This window comes from Athene cunicularia (assembly GCF_003259725.1).
Source record: "Athene cunicularia isolate RWA chromosome 1 unlocalized genomic scaffold, athCun1 chr1_part2, whole genome shotgun sequence".
Classification (NCBI taxonomy): Eukaryota; Metazoa; Chordata; class Aves; order Strigiformes; family Strigidae; genus Athene; species Athene cunicularia.
The window spans coordinates 43,063,309-43,081,497 of record NW_020799092.1 but is presented as its reverse complement, the minus strand read 5'-3'; the positions used below and the strand labels follow the sequence as shown (position 1 = coordinate 43,081,497).

Here is an 18,189-nt window from a genome sequence, read left to right as displayed (position 1 = left end):
AATCAAGTCTGCAATAGAAAGCCTGTGGCAGACATACTAGAACACCCTCAATCTTTCTGCCACTCAGTTCCGATGCCTCTTGTCCCACAGTTATACTTAGCTGACCTTACACTGAGCTGCTCTGGCAGTTAAATTGGCAGAACACCAACAGTACATAAAGAACAAATGAAACAAGATTAATCACTTTTTGCCAACATCACTAACTGAAACAACTCACTTAAGATCAGGTGACTGCCAATTCCAGCACACAGAAAAATACAGAAACAAACAGACAATTCAGATTAACCTCAAATGCTCTGGAACTTGAAAAGAAGCCACTTAGTTCACATTTTCAGGACTGCTCTTCCCATCACTCAGTGCAGGTCTGGACAGTTACAGTTACACACTTAATCTTTACCTCAGGACAGGACCTCTTCAAAGCTCTCAAAGCACAAACCCCACAAAAAAGCCTTATGTTTCAATTTAAACACACCCCATTTCCACAATTGTTCCTTTTTGATATTCTCTTTCTGGACAGTTCTTAAAATAAGGATGGTATCTACTACTTCTGAATGTAAAACAGCTGCATCATTTTTGCACCACCATAGCAGGTGAAATTCCAATTTACATCGGTGGAAGAAAACAGATCAAAGCACTGGTTGTCTCCTCACAAATGTTCTCTGGCTATAGCTTCATGGAAACCTAAATTAATTAGGCAAGGCACCCCACCCTTCTCATCTTCAGATGCCCAATACACCCCTTCCTATCACTGGCTCTTGGCATTAAAAGACCAAAGCTGCCAAGCTGCTTTTGGCACAGTTGTGTAGTGTAAACTGTCTCCAACTGCCTTCCCCATCTTTCTTCTAGAGGAAAAGCTGGTAGTGGTGAGGGTCAAAGCCAGCTTTTCTTGAGTTTTTTTTCCCCAGGTGTTATTTTTTTAAGCAGTTCAGCAAAATGTTTAACAATCAGTAAAGTAACACCATCACACTGCTTTCAGTAAGATTAGCTTCTACTGCAGGGGAACCACGGCCTCAGTTGTAACGCAGGATCTCTCCGTATGTTTTAAGACATATTTTCAGTCAGTGCTGAATAAACCCAAGTGTCCATGACTACTTTGAAAAAGGTTTACAAGATGTCATTGAAAAAGCAAACCATTATCTGTAGGCTATTTCACTTTGCAAAGGTCCTCAACTCCACAGAAGAAATCCCAAGGTTTGTACATTTAAAACCTCTTCTGAAGTATGGTACAGCATACTCAAACATTCAAAAGCTACCAAGCCCCTAAAACTACAAAATTAGATTTCAAAAACATGAGGAATGTCCATCTTCTATACCTTTGTGATTATTAAATTTCTGGACATATCTAACAATGCTCCCAGAAAAAAATGCCAGTTTTTAAGTTCAAAAATAAATCCTCATGAGTTAACTTTTTTTAGGCTCTAGTAAGAAATAGCAAATACTACAAAAGTTTAAAAACATCATAAGTATTCCATACTAATTTTTTCTAAAAGCTTAAACTAACAGGAGTAATTGATACTGTTTTCACATCAAATTGTTTTTATAGAGGACAGAAATACCTCGTGGCTAGCCTCCTGTGAACATTATTTGGCCGTAAGTTCTTTAAAACACACATCTATTTTATATATAAATATTCTATATCCCAAGCTATTTAAAATTTTTTTTTAAATGCAAAATGCTTTTGTTTCTATAATCATTTTTGTAAAAAAGACGCTAGGCAAGCTAGCCTATTAAAATGCAATGTATTAATCTGTCAGCTTTAACTAAACTAATCATCATTAGCAACAGGCACTGAATGTCAGTTGCAGGGTAATATTTACATAATGCCTTTCAACAGCATAGCTGATAAGAGACATTTATTATATTACTAACACAAATCAACAGCTCCCCAGTAATATGTGTTCTCCCTCATGTATACAACAGCAGTTAATGAAGCCTCAGGACTACAGAATATGTGGTGATTCGAGTTTTTTTTTCAGAAAATGTTTAATATTTAAACATAAAAACACTTTAAAAAATCTAAGTAAACATGAACTGATTATATAGAATATAAGCATGTCCAAACTGAACAACTACCCTAGCCACATCTAGAATTTAAAGTAGATTGTGAAGATGGGTAGAGTCAAACAACCCTATCCACTTTAAGCTTAAGAGCACAAGTTTTCCTACAGAAAGTGGGCCTTTGAATGACCAAAAAAGGAACAGTCAGGTGTCTACCACCTTAAGCTTTGTTTTATATTATGGCATATGGTGACCAAGTGATCATACAGTCTGTATTTATGAGCAAGAAAGCTGTTGGCCAGTTACAACTGCATTTGATAGCAATATAATAATCTCAAAGATACTATATATCACTCCAAACAGAGTAAAAAGATAAATTAATTAGGATCACCATCAACTGACAGAAAGGCAAAAGTATGGACTCAATCATGCTATTCATTAGAAAATCTGCATGGGAAAGAGCCACCACAAACCAAGCATTACTAAATGTATTATTAAAGTAATCACAAACGATCCGCTGTGTGTGGTTCAGTGCCATGAACAGAACAGTAGATACATGAGCTTCCAGTCTGGCACAACACAGAAATATGCTTTTGTAACATGTTTCCAACAATCTGAGGAAACTGCAGACATCACAAATCAAATGCTAGCTGCACATACCTCCCATGACCATTCAAATGAAGGTGAAGTTACAGAATATGGCTTGAGCTAGTGTAATGAAGTCTGCTGCTTGAGAATACTCCCTGCCCTGTCTTCCACCCACACTCAAAGACACACCAACTGCCACCACTTTTGTGCTAGCTCTGACGTTCATACACTGTTCACTGAAAAAATTCAACTTCCCCTATAAGGAAAAGTACTTTTCGCCCCTCCAAGGCTAGTTTTCTAACCAGTTTAGCATGTCTAAATTAAGCTACAGGACTTATGGCTCCAGACCACAGTTCAAAAGAAGGGAGACACCATTTGGACAGAGCAGGAGAAAGAGCAAGACCACCTCTTTTTTGGCAATTAACAGTGATTAGATCAGCTCAGCTACCACTGAACATCACCCATTAGTCTGTACTAATCTGGAAAATAAATTAATTAAACTATATTTACAGTTTCTTTTAGTTCAGATGAGTGCTGGCATATTTTGATGCTCTCAAGCTGTAAATTCTTACTTCATTGTCAAATTCTTTCGAGAAAAGCATATGAATTATCAATTACTCATAATTCAAATGTTTAACTGAAGCTCCACTGTTCTGTGCTGTATCACTAGAAAACCTTAAGTCTGATGTTCACTTGAACTTCAATTCATAGTCTTATTAATAAAAGGCACCAATATTTCCTTACTGTGATCACCGCTCGCGGAGGCCTCGGTACTCTAATAAACTTTGTATTTTGTACCCGCGGCTGAGACACGGTATTAATACTGACTGCGGACAGATTGCTTCTTGGCACGGACTGCAAATTATCTGGACCAGGAGGGGAAGGTGGACCACTGTTACTTGAAGTTTCCTAACAAAATAAAACAAAAATACTGTCATAAGAATACACACTATACAGAGTTATTTTAAAATACATAAGCATAAAAGGTATTTCCATATATGTTTTGCAACTTGGAACTGTGATTTAGGCAGACTATCCAAACACATTTGACAAATCTTTCAATTCTGCAGTAATATCAAAAAAGGCACACAAGAGTATGCCAGTTATTCACAGGTCAACCGCAAAACATCTGCAACCTTTTAATGAATTTAAACACAACCTAAATTTTCAAAAGCACAAACTTTGCTTTTCACTCAAAAAAAAAAAAACCACAAAACAAACCAAGAAACAGTTAACCTCTCCTAACTGTTTTTGCTAGAAGGTCAAACAAAGTTAAGAATCTTTTTTTTCTGACAGTTGATAAACATTTTTTTTTTAGAAAAAATCTCCATTCCATTGAACATACGAAACTTCATGGTACTGGAAACCGAGTAATTCCTTCAGAAAAGACAAGCTACAATTTACAACTCAAAGAGTGTGCCAGGGTGACTTTTGTTTCAGTTTCTTGTGGGGAGGCAGAGGGTGATGGAAATTCAGAAAAAAAAATTTTTTTTTTTTAAAGTCATCAGAAAGGCAGCATAAAAAAGCCTGTGGTCTTCATTTAGTGGGTCACATTTTGGTCAAGATTGCCATCTAGAGGTTCACATTCAAAAACCAATGGAGTACCTCAGATCTGAAAGCTCGTTTGTTGGCTAGAGACTTGAGTAATTCTTCTCTTAAGAGCATCTCCTCTTCCTCTTCCTCATCAGCAAATGGAGGTTTTGGTGGCTGTTCAGGCTCTTCAGGGGGAAGAGGTGGAAGAGGTGGAGGTGGCTCAAGAGAAATACAAGAAATACCTTCCATGTAAAGTTGGCTCAAAGATGGTACAGGCTGAGATAAAAAAGGAAAACAAGGGTTTGAAACATGAAAATCACTACTATTTCATGATTATTTAGCAGAGGTTGAGACACGTTATTTCATGGTTTAAAAGTAATCCAAACTGCAGTGGATTTAGATAACTGTCAAAGGCTGCTGCAAAACAGTTGGCAATTATTCAGAGAAAATCATGGAAACAACAAGGTTAACTTTAGATAGTAAAATACTGCAGACATATGAACTACACATAAACAAGAATTCAGAACCAGACATAGTCTAGCCACAGAAATAGGGCTGACCAGATAGGTTAACACTGCTTGGAAAAAAAAAAAAAAAACAACAAAACAACCAGTCCTTAAGCAGATCTTTGATTTTGTCTTAGCCAACAAAACTACAATTTCACAGAATCATCAAGGTAGGAAAAGATCATCTAGCACTGACAGTTCCCAACTACACCAGATCCCTCAGCGCTATGTCAACCTGACTCTTAAACACCTCCAGGGATGGGGACTCCACCACCTCCCTGGGCAGCCTATTCCAACATCTAACAACCCCTTCTGGAAATAAATGCTTCCTAATATCTAGTCTAAACCTTCTTTGGGGCAACTTCAGGCCATTCCCTCTTGTCCTATAGCTTGTTACTTGGTTAAAGAGGCTCATCCCCAGCTCTCTGCAACCTCCTTTCAGGTAGCTGTAGAGGGTGATGAGGTCTCCCCTCAGCCTCCTCTTCTCCAGACTAAACACCCCCAGTTCCCTCAGCCGCTCCCCGTACGACCTGTGCTCCAGACCCTGCACCAGCTTCGTTGCCCTTCTCTGGACACGCTCGAGTCATTCAATGTCCTTTTTGTAGTGAGGGGCCCAAAACTGAACACAGGAATCGAGGGGCGGCCTCACCAGTGCCGAGTACAGGGGTCAGATCCCTTCCCTGTCCCTGCTGGCCACGCTATTGCTGACACAAGCCAGGATGCCATTGGCCTTCTTGGCCACCTGGGCACACTGCTGGCTCCTGTTCAGCCGGCTGTCAATCAACACCCCAGGTCCCTCTCTGACTGGCAGCTCTCCAGCCACTCCTCCCCAAGCCTGTAGCACTGCTGGGGGTTGTTGTGGCCCAAGGGCAGCCCCTGGCATTTGGCCTTATTGAAACTCCCCGAGTTGGCCTCAGCCCATGGCTCCAGCCTGTCCAGGTCTCTCTGCAGAGCCTCCCTACCCTTGAGCAGATCAACACTCCCACCCAACTGGGTGTCATCTGCAAGCTTACTTTCCCTTAGTCAAAAATACAGAAGCTGTTCTGGCAGGGAATGTCAACTTTCTATTGCTTTACTAAGACGGGTAAATATCATTCAGTTAAAAAAAAGTGGTGGGAAAAAAAAAACCACACACTTTTTCAATATCCCTGTAGACTCTTAGGTGAGGAGACAGCCTATAGTCAAAATGCACAGTCTGAAAGGAGGACTGTGATGAGCTACATTTTTGATTGTATTTTCCCCCCCTAGGTAACAAGTCAGAGAATAAGCATATGTACACACATACATAAGAAGCAAAGTTGACTTGCACTAAAAACTCCAATTCATTATTTTTCCTTATGTGCTTCAGGCAATTTTTGCTTTCTGTTATGAAACACCTTAGCTCTAATAATGATGAAAAATGTTTTAATTCAATAGGGAGAACTTCCGTTAAACAGGAATTGGATCAGCCAAAAAGTAGCTGAAATAGTTTTTAAAAAGCAACCACAAGTCTATCAGATAGTTCAAGGGAATCACCAAATAGATAATTGTATCAAAAACAGAATCTAAATTTAATCCTAACATCAGAAATAAGATACAAAATGAGAATTATCAAAGTTTTCAAAACATACTCCTTTCCAGGTTACTTACTGGAATTGGTGGTGGCAAGGGCAAAGAAATTGGTGGTACTGGAGGTGGAAAATATCCTATTGGACACTCAAAGAAAGGAGGCTGCACTGGAGAGGAAGCTGTAATTAAAATAAATTATTGAGTTTAAGAAACATGGCAGATAATTACTAAACACCAACTCATGCTTATTCTTCAATTGATTTCATGCAGTAGAAGGAGACAAATGTTTTTACTATGGACCAATTCATAAGGTAACAGCAGACACAGCACAGTGCATTTATTTCTTACATATATATTTTAAAAAAAAAAAGTAGTTATCTGTCCTTTTTCCATTTTACATATAAAATGCAAGTACAGCCAAACAGTACTACTAAGGTAACAATTCAGCCCTCATATATTTTATTTGCAAGGATCTACCTTCTTAAATGAGGTATTTCAACAGAGTTTCCTGATTACTGGCTACCAAAAATACAATACAAATTAGGACAGAAGCAGACCAAATGCATTGCTGATACTGAATTCTGAAACATAAAACTAGAGCTTGAGATGCTTCAAGAGAAGATCATGTAGCTTACATGTCTGAAACAGCAGGTGCATATTTTACCAAACTAATGCATAAAGAAGGCTGACAAGGAGAAAAAAAAGATTAAAAGCAAGAAAATAAAAAAGGCCATTAAGTTGTATGCTTATTGAAGCTTTCTCAACATGCCACAGTTGAGAGGGAAGAAGGAAACCTGCATACCTTAAATGCACCTCAAACTCAATACATGATTTAGGCTCAAAGAGACCTCTGGAAGGCATATACCCCAGCACAGATGCTCCAAGCAAGGCTGCCCCAAAAGCCAGGTTGTAAGGGCCTTGTCCAGTCAAGTTCCAAGTATATTTGGGAATGGAGATTCCACAACATTTCCAGTTAACCTGTTCAAGTGTTTGACCACCCTCTGTGGAAGTTTCCCCTTATATCTAACCAGAATTTATTTTGTTACAATTCAAATGTTGCTCCTTGTCTTTCAGTTGCACAGTCCACAGAAGAGTTTGCCTCTGCTTCTCTGTAACTGCCCACCAGGTAGTTGAAGACTGTAGCAAAAGCCTTCATTAGCCTTTTCTCCCAACACAAACTCAGCTCTCCCAGTCTCTTACCGTAAATCAAGTGCTCCAGTTCCAAATTAACTTTATGGAAAACATGCCTGAAACAGTTTCCCTCAGTCAAAAAGGCCCTCTGCTAGGTTCCTTCTAGCGCATCACTTTCTCCTATCATGAAACCAGAAAACTGATGCAGTACCATCAGTGTTTAACAGCCCCTCCAGCCACCCACTCGTTAGGGGTCACAGTGCTACAACTCAGGCTACAGGTTGCCTTTATCACCCAACGCCACGCTGCTGACTCACATTTCACTTAATGTCCATTGGGACTCTCGGGCCTTTTTTTGCAAAGCTGCTGTCTATACAGTCAACACCCTAGGGGGCCTTTACTTTCTACACAGCTGCTTTGGAACATAAAAGAAACTCTACAGTACTGCAATGACAGCAGTATAACCTTGAAGATCTTCAAAATACCACTACAGAAGAGACAGAGAGGAAAGAGAGTAAGCATTAAAACAAGACAGAAATTGAACTAACATTTTAAGGTGAGCTAAAGCTGTCCCACCTCAGATGACAGACTTTCCTGCTAAAATGATAGTTAATTTCCTACTTTTTAATTATTTTTACCAATCACCATATAAGCAAATTGTAAATAAGTCTTACCTGGAGAGTTATTTTCGCTATCTGTATCCATAGCGACTTCATCATAATTATCATACTGATAAATGCCTCCTGCACTATCTGTGGACTGCTTATCCAAAGACCATCTCAAGTCTGTATCTGAAGACTAAACACAAAAAAGTGTATTTTGTTTAGCTGGTCTTATGTTTTTGTTTTAGAGCAAACCAATTGAATGTGAACTTTTAAAAAAGGCCCTTAATAATTTTTAATAATTTTGTCTTCTAATTGCTTTATAAATACAACTCATTTAGCTTGTACAAAACCCGCAAACTAAAGATAACCGTTTAATCAAATCCACTGCAGCTTAAAACTGGATCTCTTCGGGAAGGGGAGGTGGGGGGCTGTCATGATACATACAAGAAATTTTTAAATACCTATTAGGTCATTACGTACCTGGTAAATTGCCATGGTTATATATTTCTGAAACACCAAAAGAGAATTAAATGCTTTATTATTTCTGTTAATGTGCCATGGCAATTACCAAGAGTAGTTGAACTATCCTTGTTAGAAACACCACAAAAATCGGACAAGGATCATCTTCACTATGACAAAGGTTGTGTGTTTAGATAAACCATGTTGACTGTTCTAAGACTGATGCCTCAGATGGAGAATCCTTTTATTGTCCCAGAAGGAGCCACATACCACACAAACATGCCCAGAGACAGTCAACTTATAAATCAGATTGTTTAAAAGATGCCTAACATTATACGGATGACAATCAATGTTCAGTGAACGGTGAAAATATACAGAACAGGTAAGTATGACTTCTTAGACTCCTTCATTTGTATCTTTCAGAGGCACACAGTAGACATTTTGGTAGCTTTTAGAATTTCTACTGTTTACAGTTAAACACTTTTTGCCTCAATTTTCCATTCATTATTATTATAAATGCAACTCTTCTATAATATGGCCTCAAACAGCAAGTCCCAATTCCCTTAGCTGCAGTTTCATTTCTCCTTATAGCATCAGTAGCTCCAAGCACTTGAAGCATCTAGTTGTAGCAGCTGTACTGCTTCCATGATGAATAAATTAATGCTGAAGAAACACTGACATTTTTTTTTCTGTAACATACCAATGTTTTAGAGACAAAGCATTAGTGATTCAAATGTCTTTCGCTAATCCCAAAATGAGACAATGAAGAGAGTCTACAAGTGCAGCATGATGACCACTGCAGTAACTCTACTCCTTCATAAATGTGACACAACTCTGTCATCCTGTAATGAGGCTGAATTAATTACCTTCTGTATCTGAGCCTATTTTGTACCTTGACAAATTAAAAAAAAAATTACAAGGAGACCAAACCTCAGGTGACATTTTGAAAGAGGCAGGCCACTGAAGCTGTATAAACGCTAAAAGGTTGAAAGTGTGGAGACAAAACTGCAATCTAAGAGAAGAAAGTCAAGAAAGTTTGGTTGATTGGTTTGTGTTAAATTACAAACTGCTCTTTGATCACAACATTTAAAATATCTTTAGGAAGAAATAGTTTACCACCAACTTGCAAGTGTACAACTCATACAAAACTGATCTTACCAAACCCAAAGGGAATGCCTGTCTAGCATGGGATTAAAACACTGTAAACCCTGGAATACTGGGAGCTTTTCTTTCTTTCTAAGGGGGAGGCAGCCACAACGTGTGGAACCAGGAGGGGCAAGACAGAAATCACTCATGGATCCCAAATGTAATACTAACATCATACAACAAATTTGTTACCCTGCTTCTCGATCTCCTCTTTCCTCCAACTAGCTTCATAAATCGATTGTATTGTTCTTCTTGATTTGAGAGGTCCCTAATTTTTCTGATTTCTTCTTCTCTCTTTCTTCTCTCCTCTTCCTCTTCTTGTTTCCTCTGGTCTTCCTCTTTCTGACGCCTGTCTTGTTCCTTTTGCTGCTGCATCTTCTTTGATGTCTTTGTCTGTTGTTTCCTCAAAGCTTGCTTGGCTTTAAATAAAAAGATACATGATTAACTGCATCTTACCTAAATGGTTCCCCTTAATCCTAGATTCTTCAAGAGCTTTGAGCAGATGTACAGGGTTTTAGAAGGATTAAAGGCTCATTGCCAAATGTTTCACATAGCATACTGTTTTTTTATTTCAGAGGTCATGACATTGATAGCTATTTCAGTAACATTAAACTTATTACCTGTAGCACTAGGTTTTTTTGTTGAATGTGCTTTTGTACTGGCTTTGACTTTCTGTGTTATACTTTTTGGTTTTGTTAATTTTTCCTTGCTTTCCTTCATCACCTGTTGTTCTTTTTGCTGCCATTTTTTACTAGCAGACTGAAGTGCAAGAAGCCTAAGTTGCAGTTCAGACATCTCCTCCTCATCATCAAGCAGCTTCTTGAGAAAAGAGAAAAAAGAATAAGACAAAAAGTCAAGAAACATCATTTAATAACTAATTTTTTTGAAAAAGTCTTTTGAAGTCTATCCCAAAATTTTTACCAAGTGAAAGCTTAGGAGTCCTAGTGTAGTGGTTAAGTGGACTGTGTGTCTATTACTGAAACATTTCTGGACTGCGATTTGGAAAAAGTCTGAGTATCATAATGCAATTATGCCTCACCTACAGAGCAATACTTTCTTACCTTTTCAGATGTAACATCTGAACTGCTAAGCTTTCGCACTGACGTTTGTTCTTTGTCTTCTGTACCTTCCAAAAGAAAAATACCATCTTTTTGAGCAAGCTATTCCATGAGACAGACCTACATTAAAATGTACAGAACTTAACCCATACAGAAATATTTTATCAGAATCATTGGTACATAGGGTAAAATAGAAGAGCAGTTGTATGCGTAGGATCACATTAACAAATATTAATATGAACTTAGCATATCTGAAGAAATCCACATCATCAACATGCCAATAAGCCTAAGGCAAGACATCAGTTTTTAATAATTCTCTGTCTTAAGGTTGATACATACTTCCCCAGGAAGCAGAGAAAACCAGATTTGGAGACAAGAGGAAAAGACGACTTCTTGCCATCTGTTTTATGCTACCACCTCCTATCAGCTGCTGTCCTAAGCATCTCAGATTCCACTTACAGCTATTTTGAGTAACTGGTCAGTCTTCCACAGAATTAAAGGCCCAAAGCTGCAGTAAGAACACACTTGCTCCATTTCATGCCAAAGGAAAATAGAAAAAAGTTATCCTATGGAAATTAATAGTAAATAGTAATGCTTTCCTGCTAAACATGAAGACGTTGACATATTAATTTGTCAGACCACTGAGTATTATCCAGTGTGTATTATGTATTGTGTATATGCACAACTATATTTTATGTAAAATATACATAACATACTATAGTATTACATAACTTAATGATTATAGCTAATAACTATTAAGGTAATTGATAGCAAAATTATAAATATATAATTTATATATAACCACACATACGTGTTTATCTGCATCAGTGAAAGGAAACAAACATTTAGAGAGAAGCTTCGAGATCTTTTCCTGTATTAGTCTTTCTTCAAAGAAATTCCTTCCCACAATTCAAGTTGGTAGAAAATAAGTTTGCACTCTGTATAGCTTTTACTCGTCCTAGCATTTTACTAAAAGTCACATTCAGAAAGGCACTGTTTAAAATATTCCAAGCCCTTATACCCAAACAAAAATGGTATGTAGCAAATGCTGAGGGTCTTCCTACTTGCATATGCATACATTTTTAACAGTATACATACAAGAGGAAAAAAATAGTATCTACTACCAATATGTATTCTAAATGAAAATTTTTAAAAGTTATTAGACTAAGCAAAGGTCCTAACCATTCAATCCACAGGATGGAAGCAGGGTGACAGATGGTACAGTAGTTTGTGATGCAGTCAAACATATGAAGGGACATACTACACAAACTTTAGTCTTTCAAACTGTACGGGGACAACACAGGTAGAACCAACTTATGGCCAACAAGGGAAGGAAAGCAGGGAAAACTGTAAAGCCTCTGTCAGAGCAGCTGAAACACAGAGAATTGCTTCTACAAAGGGAAGCAAACTTCCCTGAGTTTAAAGACATGTTCTTCTTCAACTTGAACACATCTGGAAAAACATCCAATACACCATTTAAAACTAAATATAATGGGAAAACCAAATTTTGTGAATTTCCTAATGTATGCATAATCAACTAGTATCTGTTCACTTGATTGACATGGATCTCCAATAACTCAGCTGGATTTTTCTACCATGGAAGCCTGTATTAAATTGTATGACAGTGACTGTTTATGACATCATCTATCTGCTTTCAGATCATTCTTAGACATACCTTTGAGTGATGCACAAAAATTAAGGTGCTCTATTTTCATTATCATACGAACTGTATTTTCAACTTAAGTGCTTGTAATTTTTGAAGTTAGATTTTTTTTTTTTTAGTGTGTTTTGCTCTTTAAATAGCTATCTTACACCTTTCTTGCTATGTTCTCTTCCTGTAGCCTACTGGTTTTTCTTCCATGGTCAAGATCTGTTGTTTTTGCTCATGTTTCCCATTAAAAACTACACTACCTCTTAATACCAGAACCTATCTTTTTCTAGGTTGGTTTGGTTGTTGTTTTTTTTAATGGGAAAGACACAAGGGGAAAGAACAGCTAGAATGAGTTGGTTTGACTACTCAGTTCTCTCAGTTTCTTTATAGGCTTTGCCTTCTAAATTCTCATTCTCAAGTTACATGTGTATCATTGACTTTCAGTGCTCTAACCGTACCTTTCTTCATACTTCTACTAACTACTCACCTGTATTCTTAATCCATCCATTTACTACTTTGTCTCTTTCCACTCAAATTGATAGGTTATACACACTGACAAATTAGCTGACATGACAACCGATACCCACAAGCACACCCTCAGTGACAGCAAACACTTACTAGAACTAGAAGAAGTCACAGAACAGGAAGTTTAAGGTAGCTGCCTTATTTTGCTGCAGACTTAAAAAGTACACTCAAGAACTTTTGCCGCATGTCAGCTGAACACGGTAACTTGTTTCTCGCTAACTGGTTCATGCATCTGAGCAATTATGTTCTTTAGTCTGCAGTCCAGAACTACCTGGAGAAGATACTTACTCTACCCTTTGGCTACATTTCTTCTACAAATCCTTTCTATTTCTGGCCCATGATTTCTTCACTATTCCTGAATATCAATAATGACCATAATAATTCTGGTGAAAATATCTCAAAGGCTTGTTACACTGAAGAAAACACATAACAAAGATGAAATGCAGAAGATGTCTCTAAATATTATCTTTTCAGCTGAAAAGAAACCTAACACATTTTTGCTTACAAAAAAAAAAAAAACATAAGGAAAATTTTCACTGAAAGCCAGTGATTTCTATTGTGAACAGTGACTAAAGCCTTCTAGCCTTGTCCTCATGCTTTCTGCCAAACTATGTTAGCCTAACAAAACATGTTAAAAAAAAAATCAAACCAAAAACATGCTTCCAAGCATGTTTATGTAATCTAAGGAATTACATAAAACAGGAGTTAAGTTCATTAAATTAGTAATTTAAAAACATTTAACAATTTAACTAAAATTAGTATTTTAAAGTTAAATCTTCCCAAACAAATAATATGATAAATAACAGCAAACAAAAAAACTTTACAAGCTAAAACAACTTAAACATTTACCTTGGCCGGATTCTGTGACTTCAGATTTTTGTGAGGACTGTTTTGTTCCTTCTTTGCCTTTTTTTAATCTGCTCCTCTCAGCTGGAGTAGGCAGTTTTTGCCTGAGAGGTTTCAGTTCAAATGCCTGAAAAGCTATAACCGGATTTTTCTCCTCAGGAGATACTTCTTTCATGGCATCCATTGTAATACTGTCATTTTCTACAGTTATTTGGTCCTCAGTGTCCACTGTTTTATCATCATCTTGTTGTTCATTTTCTTCCCTGTTGCTCAAAGCCAGTCTTTCATCTTTATTAATGTATTCAAGCTCTAATTGTATCTGCTTATACTTTAAGAGCAGATCCTCAAAACTTTCTTCCACAGAGTTTTCATTTTTAGAAGAGTAGTTCTGCTTTCTAGATGGGGATTTTCCAAAAGTTTTGGCTGAATTAGTGGTCAAGAAAACTAAGACAAGAAAATGTAATAAAACAGTGGTGATATTACCACTGAAGACTAAATTATGACAAACAGAACTTAAGATCATACTCATATATTTTATTTTTACCTTAAGGGTAGCCTGAAAAATATCCCTTATAATATGAGCAGCATGCAAAATACGTATCCATTATTATATATTGACAGCGTAAATATACATTTTCTCAAACTAACAATTTCAAACATCCTACTTATGACAAGAATTTCATGAATTGCTGAGGTCTTGTCTCTTGCTCACACCATCCTCCCAGAAACAGCTGTAATGCTAAGAAGGTTCCCTATCACAAACAGTAAGTCAGATTTTCAGAGCTCATAACTCAAGTATTGACTCCCCGATTTGACACACGAGTTAAATACATTCTCACTCATTTTATCCTTTCATAAAATGCAAAGTCTAGCCACAGCACAATTACACACTGCAGTTAATTGCAGCTCAACAAATGAAGCAAAGCACAGAATAATCAACTGAAGGGAATAAAAAAATGTGGCCAAAGACTTGCAATCAAAACACTAAAAAAATGCTGAAAGAGACTGAGAATTACTAATTACTCAGAAAACACTGTCTATGTATGCCCAAGGGATAGATTCTCTTGACATGTTGCCCAAGACAGCCAACAGAAATATTCTTAGGCAACTGTATTGAGAATAAAGGTTCTCAGCATTAAAGGTTCACTTCCTCTTACTTCACCTGACACTTGAAAAGCTAAACTGTCCTATGAAATAATCATGCTTGAGGGGAAATCTTTTAGGATACCGAGTCAGGTTTGACTCATTTGACTTTCAGTATCAACCCTGCTGTGATAACAGCTGACTCACACCCAGCTATGTGAAATGCTTTTAATCAACGTCATCTCTTAAAACAATAAATGAGTAAAACTAAAAGCTATAATAGGTGTCCTCTGCATGCAGACATACCAAATCCAGAGGAAGATAACTTTACATTGGTCTTCTGCTCACAACAGACATCAGCTTGGGTGTTTTGCTATGTTAACTTCTAACATAAATATGAAGAATCTTGGTATGTTATCCTACAAAAGCAGCTTCTGTAGTAACAGGAAATGTTTTTACTATGCAATGCCTTCTTCAACATCAGCACGAAAAACAAACTAGTAAAAATAAACTACATAAAATCCAGAAGGCAACCAAAAAAATCTGTAAATATGCTGAAAACACTAAGCTGTGTGCAGTACAACACCAAAGTACGTAATAAGCACATTTGCCAAATTCACTTCCAACACATTTCTACTTCCAAAAACACAACCACATTAGTGATTGAGTCACAGGAAAGTCTGAAGCTAATTAAGTGATTTAACATCATCTATAAGTCTAAATATTATTTAATATTGAAATACTTCAATAGCTTTTTGAGCCATCTAGAGTTGACTAACAAAACAAAGTTTTGTTATGTTTTTGTGCTCTGGATAGTAGAATTGCTAGAGCTCCCACAATGGTATTAATCAGAAATTCCCTGTTTCATAAATGTAGAAACTTTTTTTTTATATGGGGTTCTGCACACAGAGTGCAAGACTTAGAGTGCTATGAAAGGCAGACACACACATATATAGATTAAAAGTTTTTCTTCAATCAAGAGAAACTTCATCCTACAACCAAAGAGAGATCAGCTGAAGAAACTGAGGGTGGGTTAGAAGAAAAATATACTGTGAAGATTTCAGGATTCAGAAGAAACAGAAAGTATAATTCTGGTCCCATATTTCAGACTCAAAACTGCACAGTTCTCTATGCACGGATTTCTGCAGAATTGCTATCGAACAGCTTCATGTTAAAGTTGCTAGGAATTGAAAGAGAAAAGTCTATTAAAAGCTAATACCCAAAGAAAATTTACAAGAATTCAAGTGTTCCAGCATGTCATTTACTCCATTTATACATATACTCCTGCAAAGCACTGTGCAAAGTACTAGTTGCAAGGATAAAGGAAAAGAAACCCACCATCTCTCTCTTAGAAGACAGTTAAACATTTCACTTTCCTTGAGGAATTCCAAATACCCTTCCAGGCCAGAAGCCTCCTTGTACCAGCTGATGTGAAGGTCTCTTCTGAAGTCACATGCCCATGAACTACGCCCATACTCCATTAATATTAGCAACATGGAAGTACCTTAATATTCAGGAACACTGTAATATCAACTCCTTTAGGTGGCAAGGATATGAAAAATACAGAACTTACACTGAGAGAAAACCATGGGCCTTCCTTAACCATATGATCCATAAACAAATGAACGTCATTTAAAGAGCAACAGTATTAGAACCTTCTCTATCATGTTTAAACAGAAGAGTGCATCTTAAGTAATGGGGGCAGGGGGGAGGCTTCCTCATTTTCTGCTTTTGGTTTGAAAATGGAATTATCAGTTTCTGAATGCTCTTTTAATTAAAAGGGAAAAGGAGGAGACTCTGTATCAGTACTAACGAGCACTGCAAGGTCTGCTTAAGATGATCAATATGTTTGCCCTGCAAATTACTCATTACACATAAAGTAACCATTTTCTAGTACACAGAGCAACACCACAAATTAAGAGACTTAAAATCTATTTTCAGCACTAGAACCACCTTACTGCGTGACCTTGGGCAAATCACATCTTCATTCACTGCCTATCAAGGTAAGATCCCTGAATGAAGAGTTCTTATGAAAACTTCAGTCATGATGTAACTTTACCAGATGAGATTAAGTAAAAGCATCTCTTTATCACTAGTTTACATATTCCACCCACACTTAAAAAAAAAAAAAAAAAAAAGCACGGATAAGTAATCTTTTATCTAAAATAACACAAGGACCCAATTAGTAGCTTTCAAAGTCGTAAGACCTGGCACAAACAGGAAAAATTCCCGTTCCTGGAATCAGCCAGCAGAGTCAAGTAAGCAATACACATCCTTTGACTACTGGTATAAGAGGACAATAAAACACTGGGAGATTCTGGCTAATAAGATTTTAACCACTCATTCTCTCGCTCAGTGTTTTTTACACTTGTCTACACTTTCAGTTAGGCAACAATGCAGTTACACCAAGTTTAAGTACCAGGCTGCCCCTAAGTTCCACTTGGCGTCAGTTGTTTGTTTTTTTCTATAACAAACCTGGAAAATGTGAGGAGCTTTTTGCATTACTTCCACAGTTCCTACTCCTAAAAGGAGAAAATACGAGAGCTCTATTAAAAGTCACCTAACCAACTCTAAGAGCAATCAGCAGAGAAGATCCTACAAGGAATGCTGGGTATGGCTTTACAGAGAAATAGAGATTTCCTATGATACCGTGACTCCCATATAAACCACATTCCATGCGTACAGCCCCAGTTCAACTTAGGTTTGGCTTTAAAGTTAGCTTTAGCTATGTGTAACAGCCTCTGAAGGGCTGGAAGCAAAAAATGAAAAAACAGCGGATCCCTCATTGCCCAATAAGGGAAATTAACAAGCTTCGGGTTTTGGCTTTACAACTGTGACACTTTTAATTATATACATTAAAACTGCCGCACCAAAGACTGACCCCGCTTCACAATACTTGCACTTCGGGCTAGAAAAGCAGCCACCCGGGATCCAATCGACTAAGGCTTTTGTTTCGGGCTATACTTTTTCCCTACACAGGGACTGATCGGCCAGGTTGCCTGCCAGGTCACGGCAGTAATCCGGCTTCCCAGCAGCCTCTCCTTGAGCAGCAGGGCCAGCTGCCCAAGCCAACCCCCGGGACTGGAAGGGTGGCTTGCTTCTCGGATACCGCTACGGGAGTCCTAGTGCCACAGCGGGAGGGAAAAGCGCCCCTTCTCCGGAGTTTCGGCCACGTAACGCGGCACTGACACACCCACGCCCACCCAGGGCCTCCCGCCTCCACTACCTCTCACGTCTCAAGGATACATTTTCGAGGCGAGGGCTCCCTCCAGCCCTGGCTGCTACTGAAGCCGGCACCGCCTCCCCCACCGGGCGGCCTCCCCGGAGGGTTGCCTCCCCGATCGTCGCTGCCTCGGCTCCTACCCCAGCGCCCCCCGCCCCTGTAGGGCCGGCCTCGGAAACGGAATCGGTCCAGGGCATTGTGGCTGCGCTCCCAGAAGGAGAGCCGGGGGCCCGTCTCGGAGTGCGAGCCCGACGACATTCGCGGCGCCGGCATGGGCGGCGGATGGGAG

At 38.3% G+C, this 18,189-nt stretch overlaps 1 protein-coding gene across 1 annotated transcript in view; it reads right to left on the bottom strand.

Annotated features, from left to right (window-relative positions):
• The window catches only part of ZFC3H1 (zinc finger C3H1-type containing), a 57,978-nt gene that overhangs the window by 25,896 nt on the left and 13,893 nt on the right, over positions 1–18,189 (bottom strand). The window contains exons 2-10 of the mRNA XM_026865047.1: positions 17,924–18,183; positions 13,598–14,017; positions 10,576–10,640; positions 10,135–10,333; positions 9,707–9,933; positions 7,979–8,102; positions 6,255–6,352; positions 4,192–4,395; positions 3,331–3,495 (exon numbers count right to left, since the gene is read on the bottom strand). Of these exons, the coding sequence (XP_026720848.1) occupies positions 3,331–3,495; positions 4,192–4,395; positions 6,255–6,352; positions 7,979–8,102; positions 9,707–9,933; positions 10,135–10,333; positions 10,576–10,640; positions 13,598–14,017; positions 17,924–18,183 (1,762 nt within the window). The remainder of the gene's footprint in view (positions 1–3,330; positions 3,496–4,191; positions 4,396–6,254; positions 6,353–7,978; positions 8,103–9,706; positions 9,934–10,134; positions 10,334–10,575; positions 10,641–13,597; positions 14,018–17,923; positions 18,184–18,189) is intronic.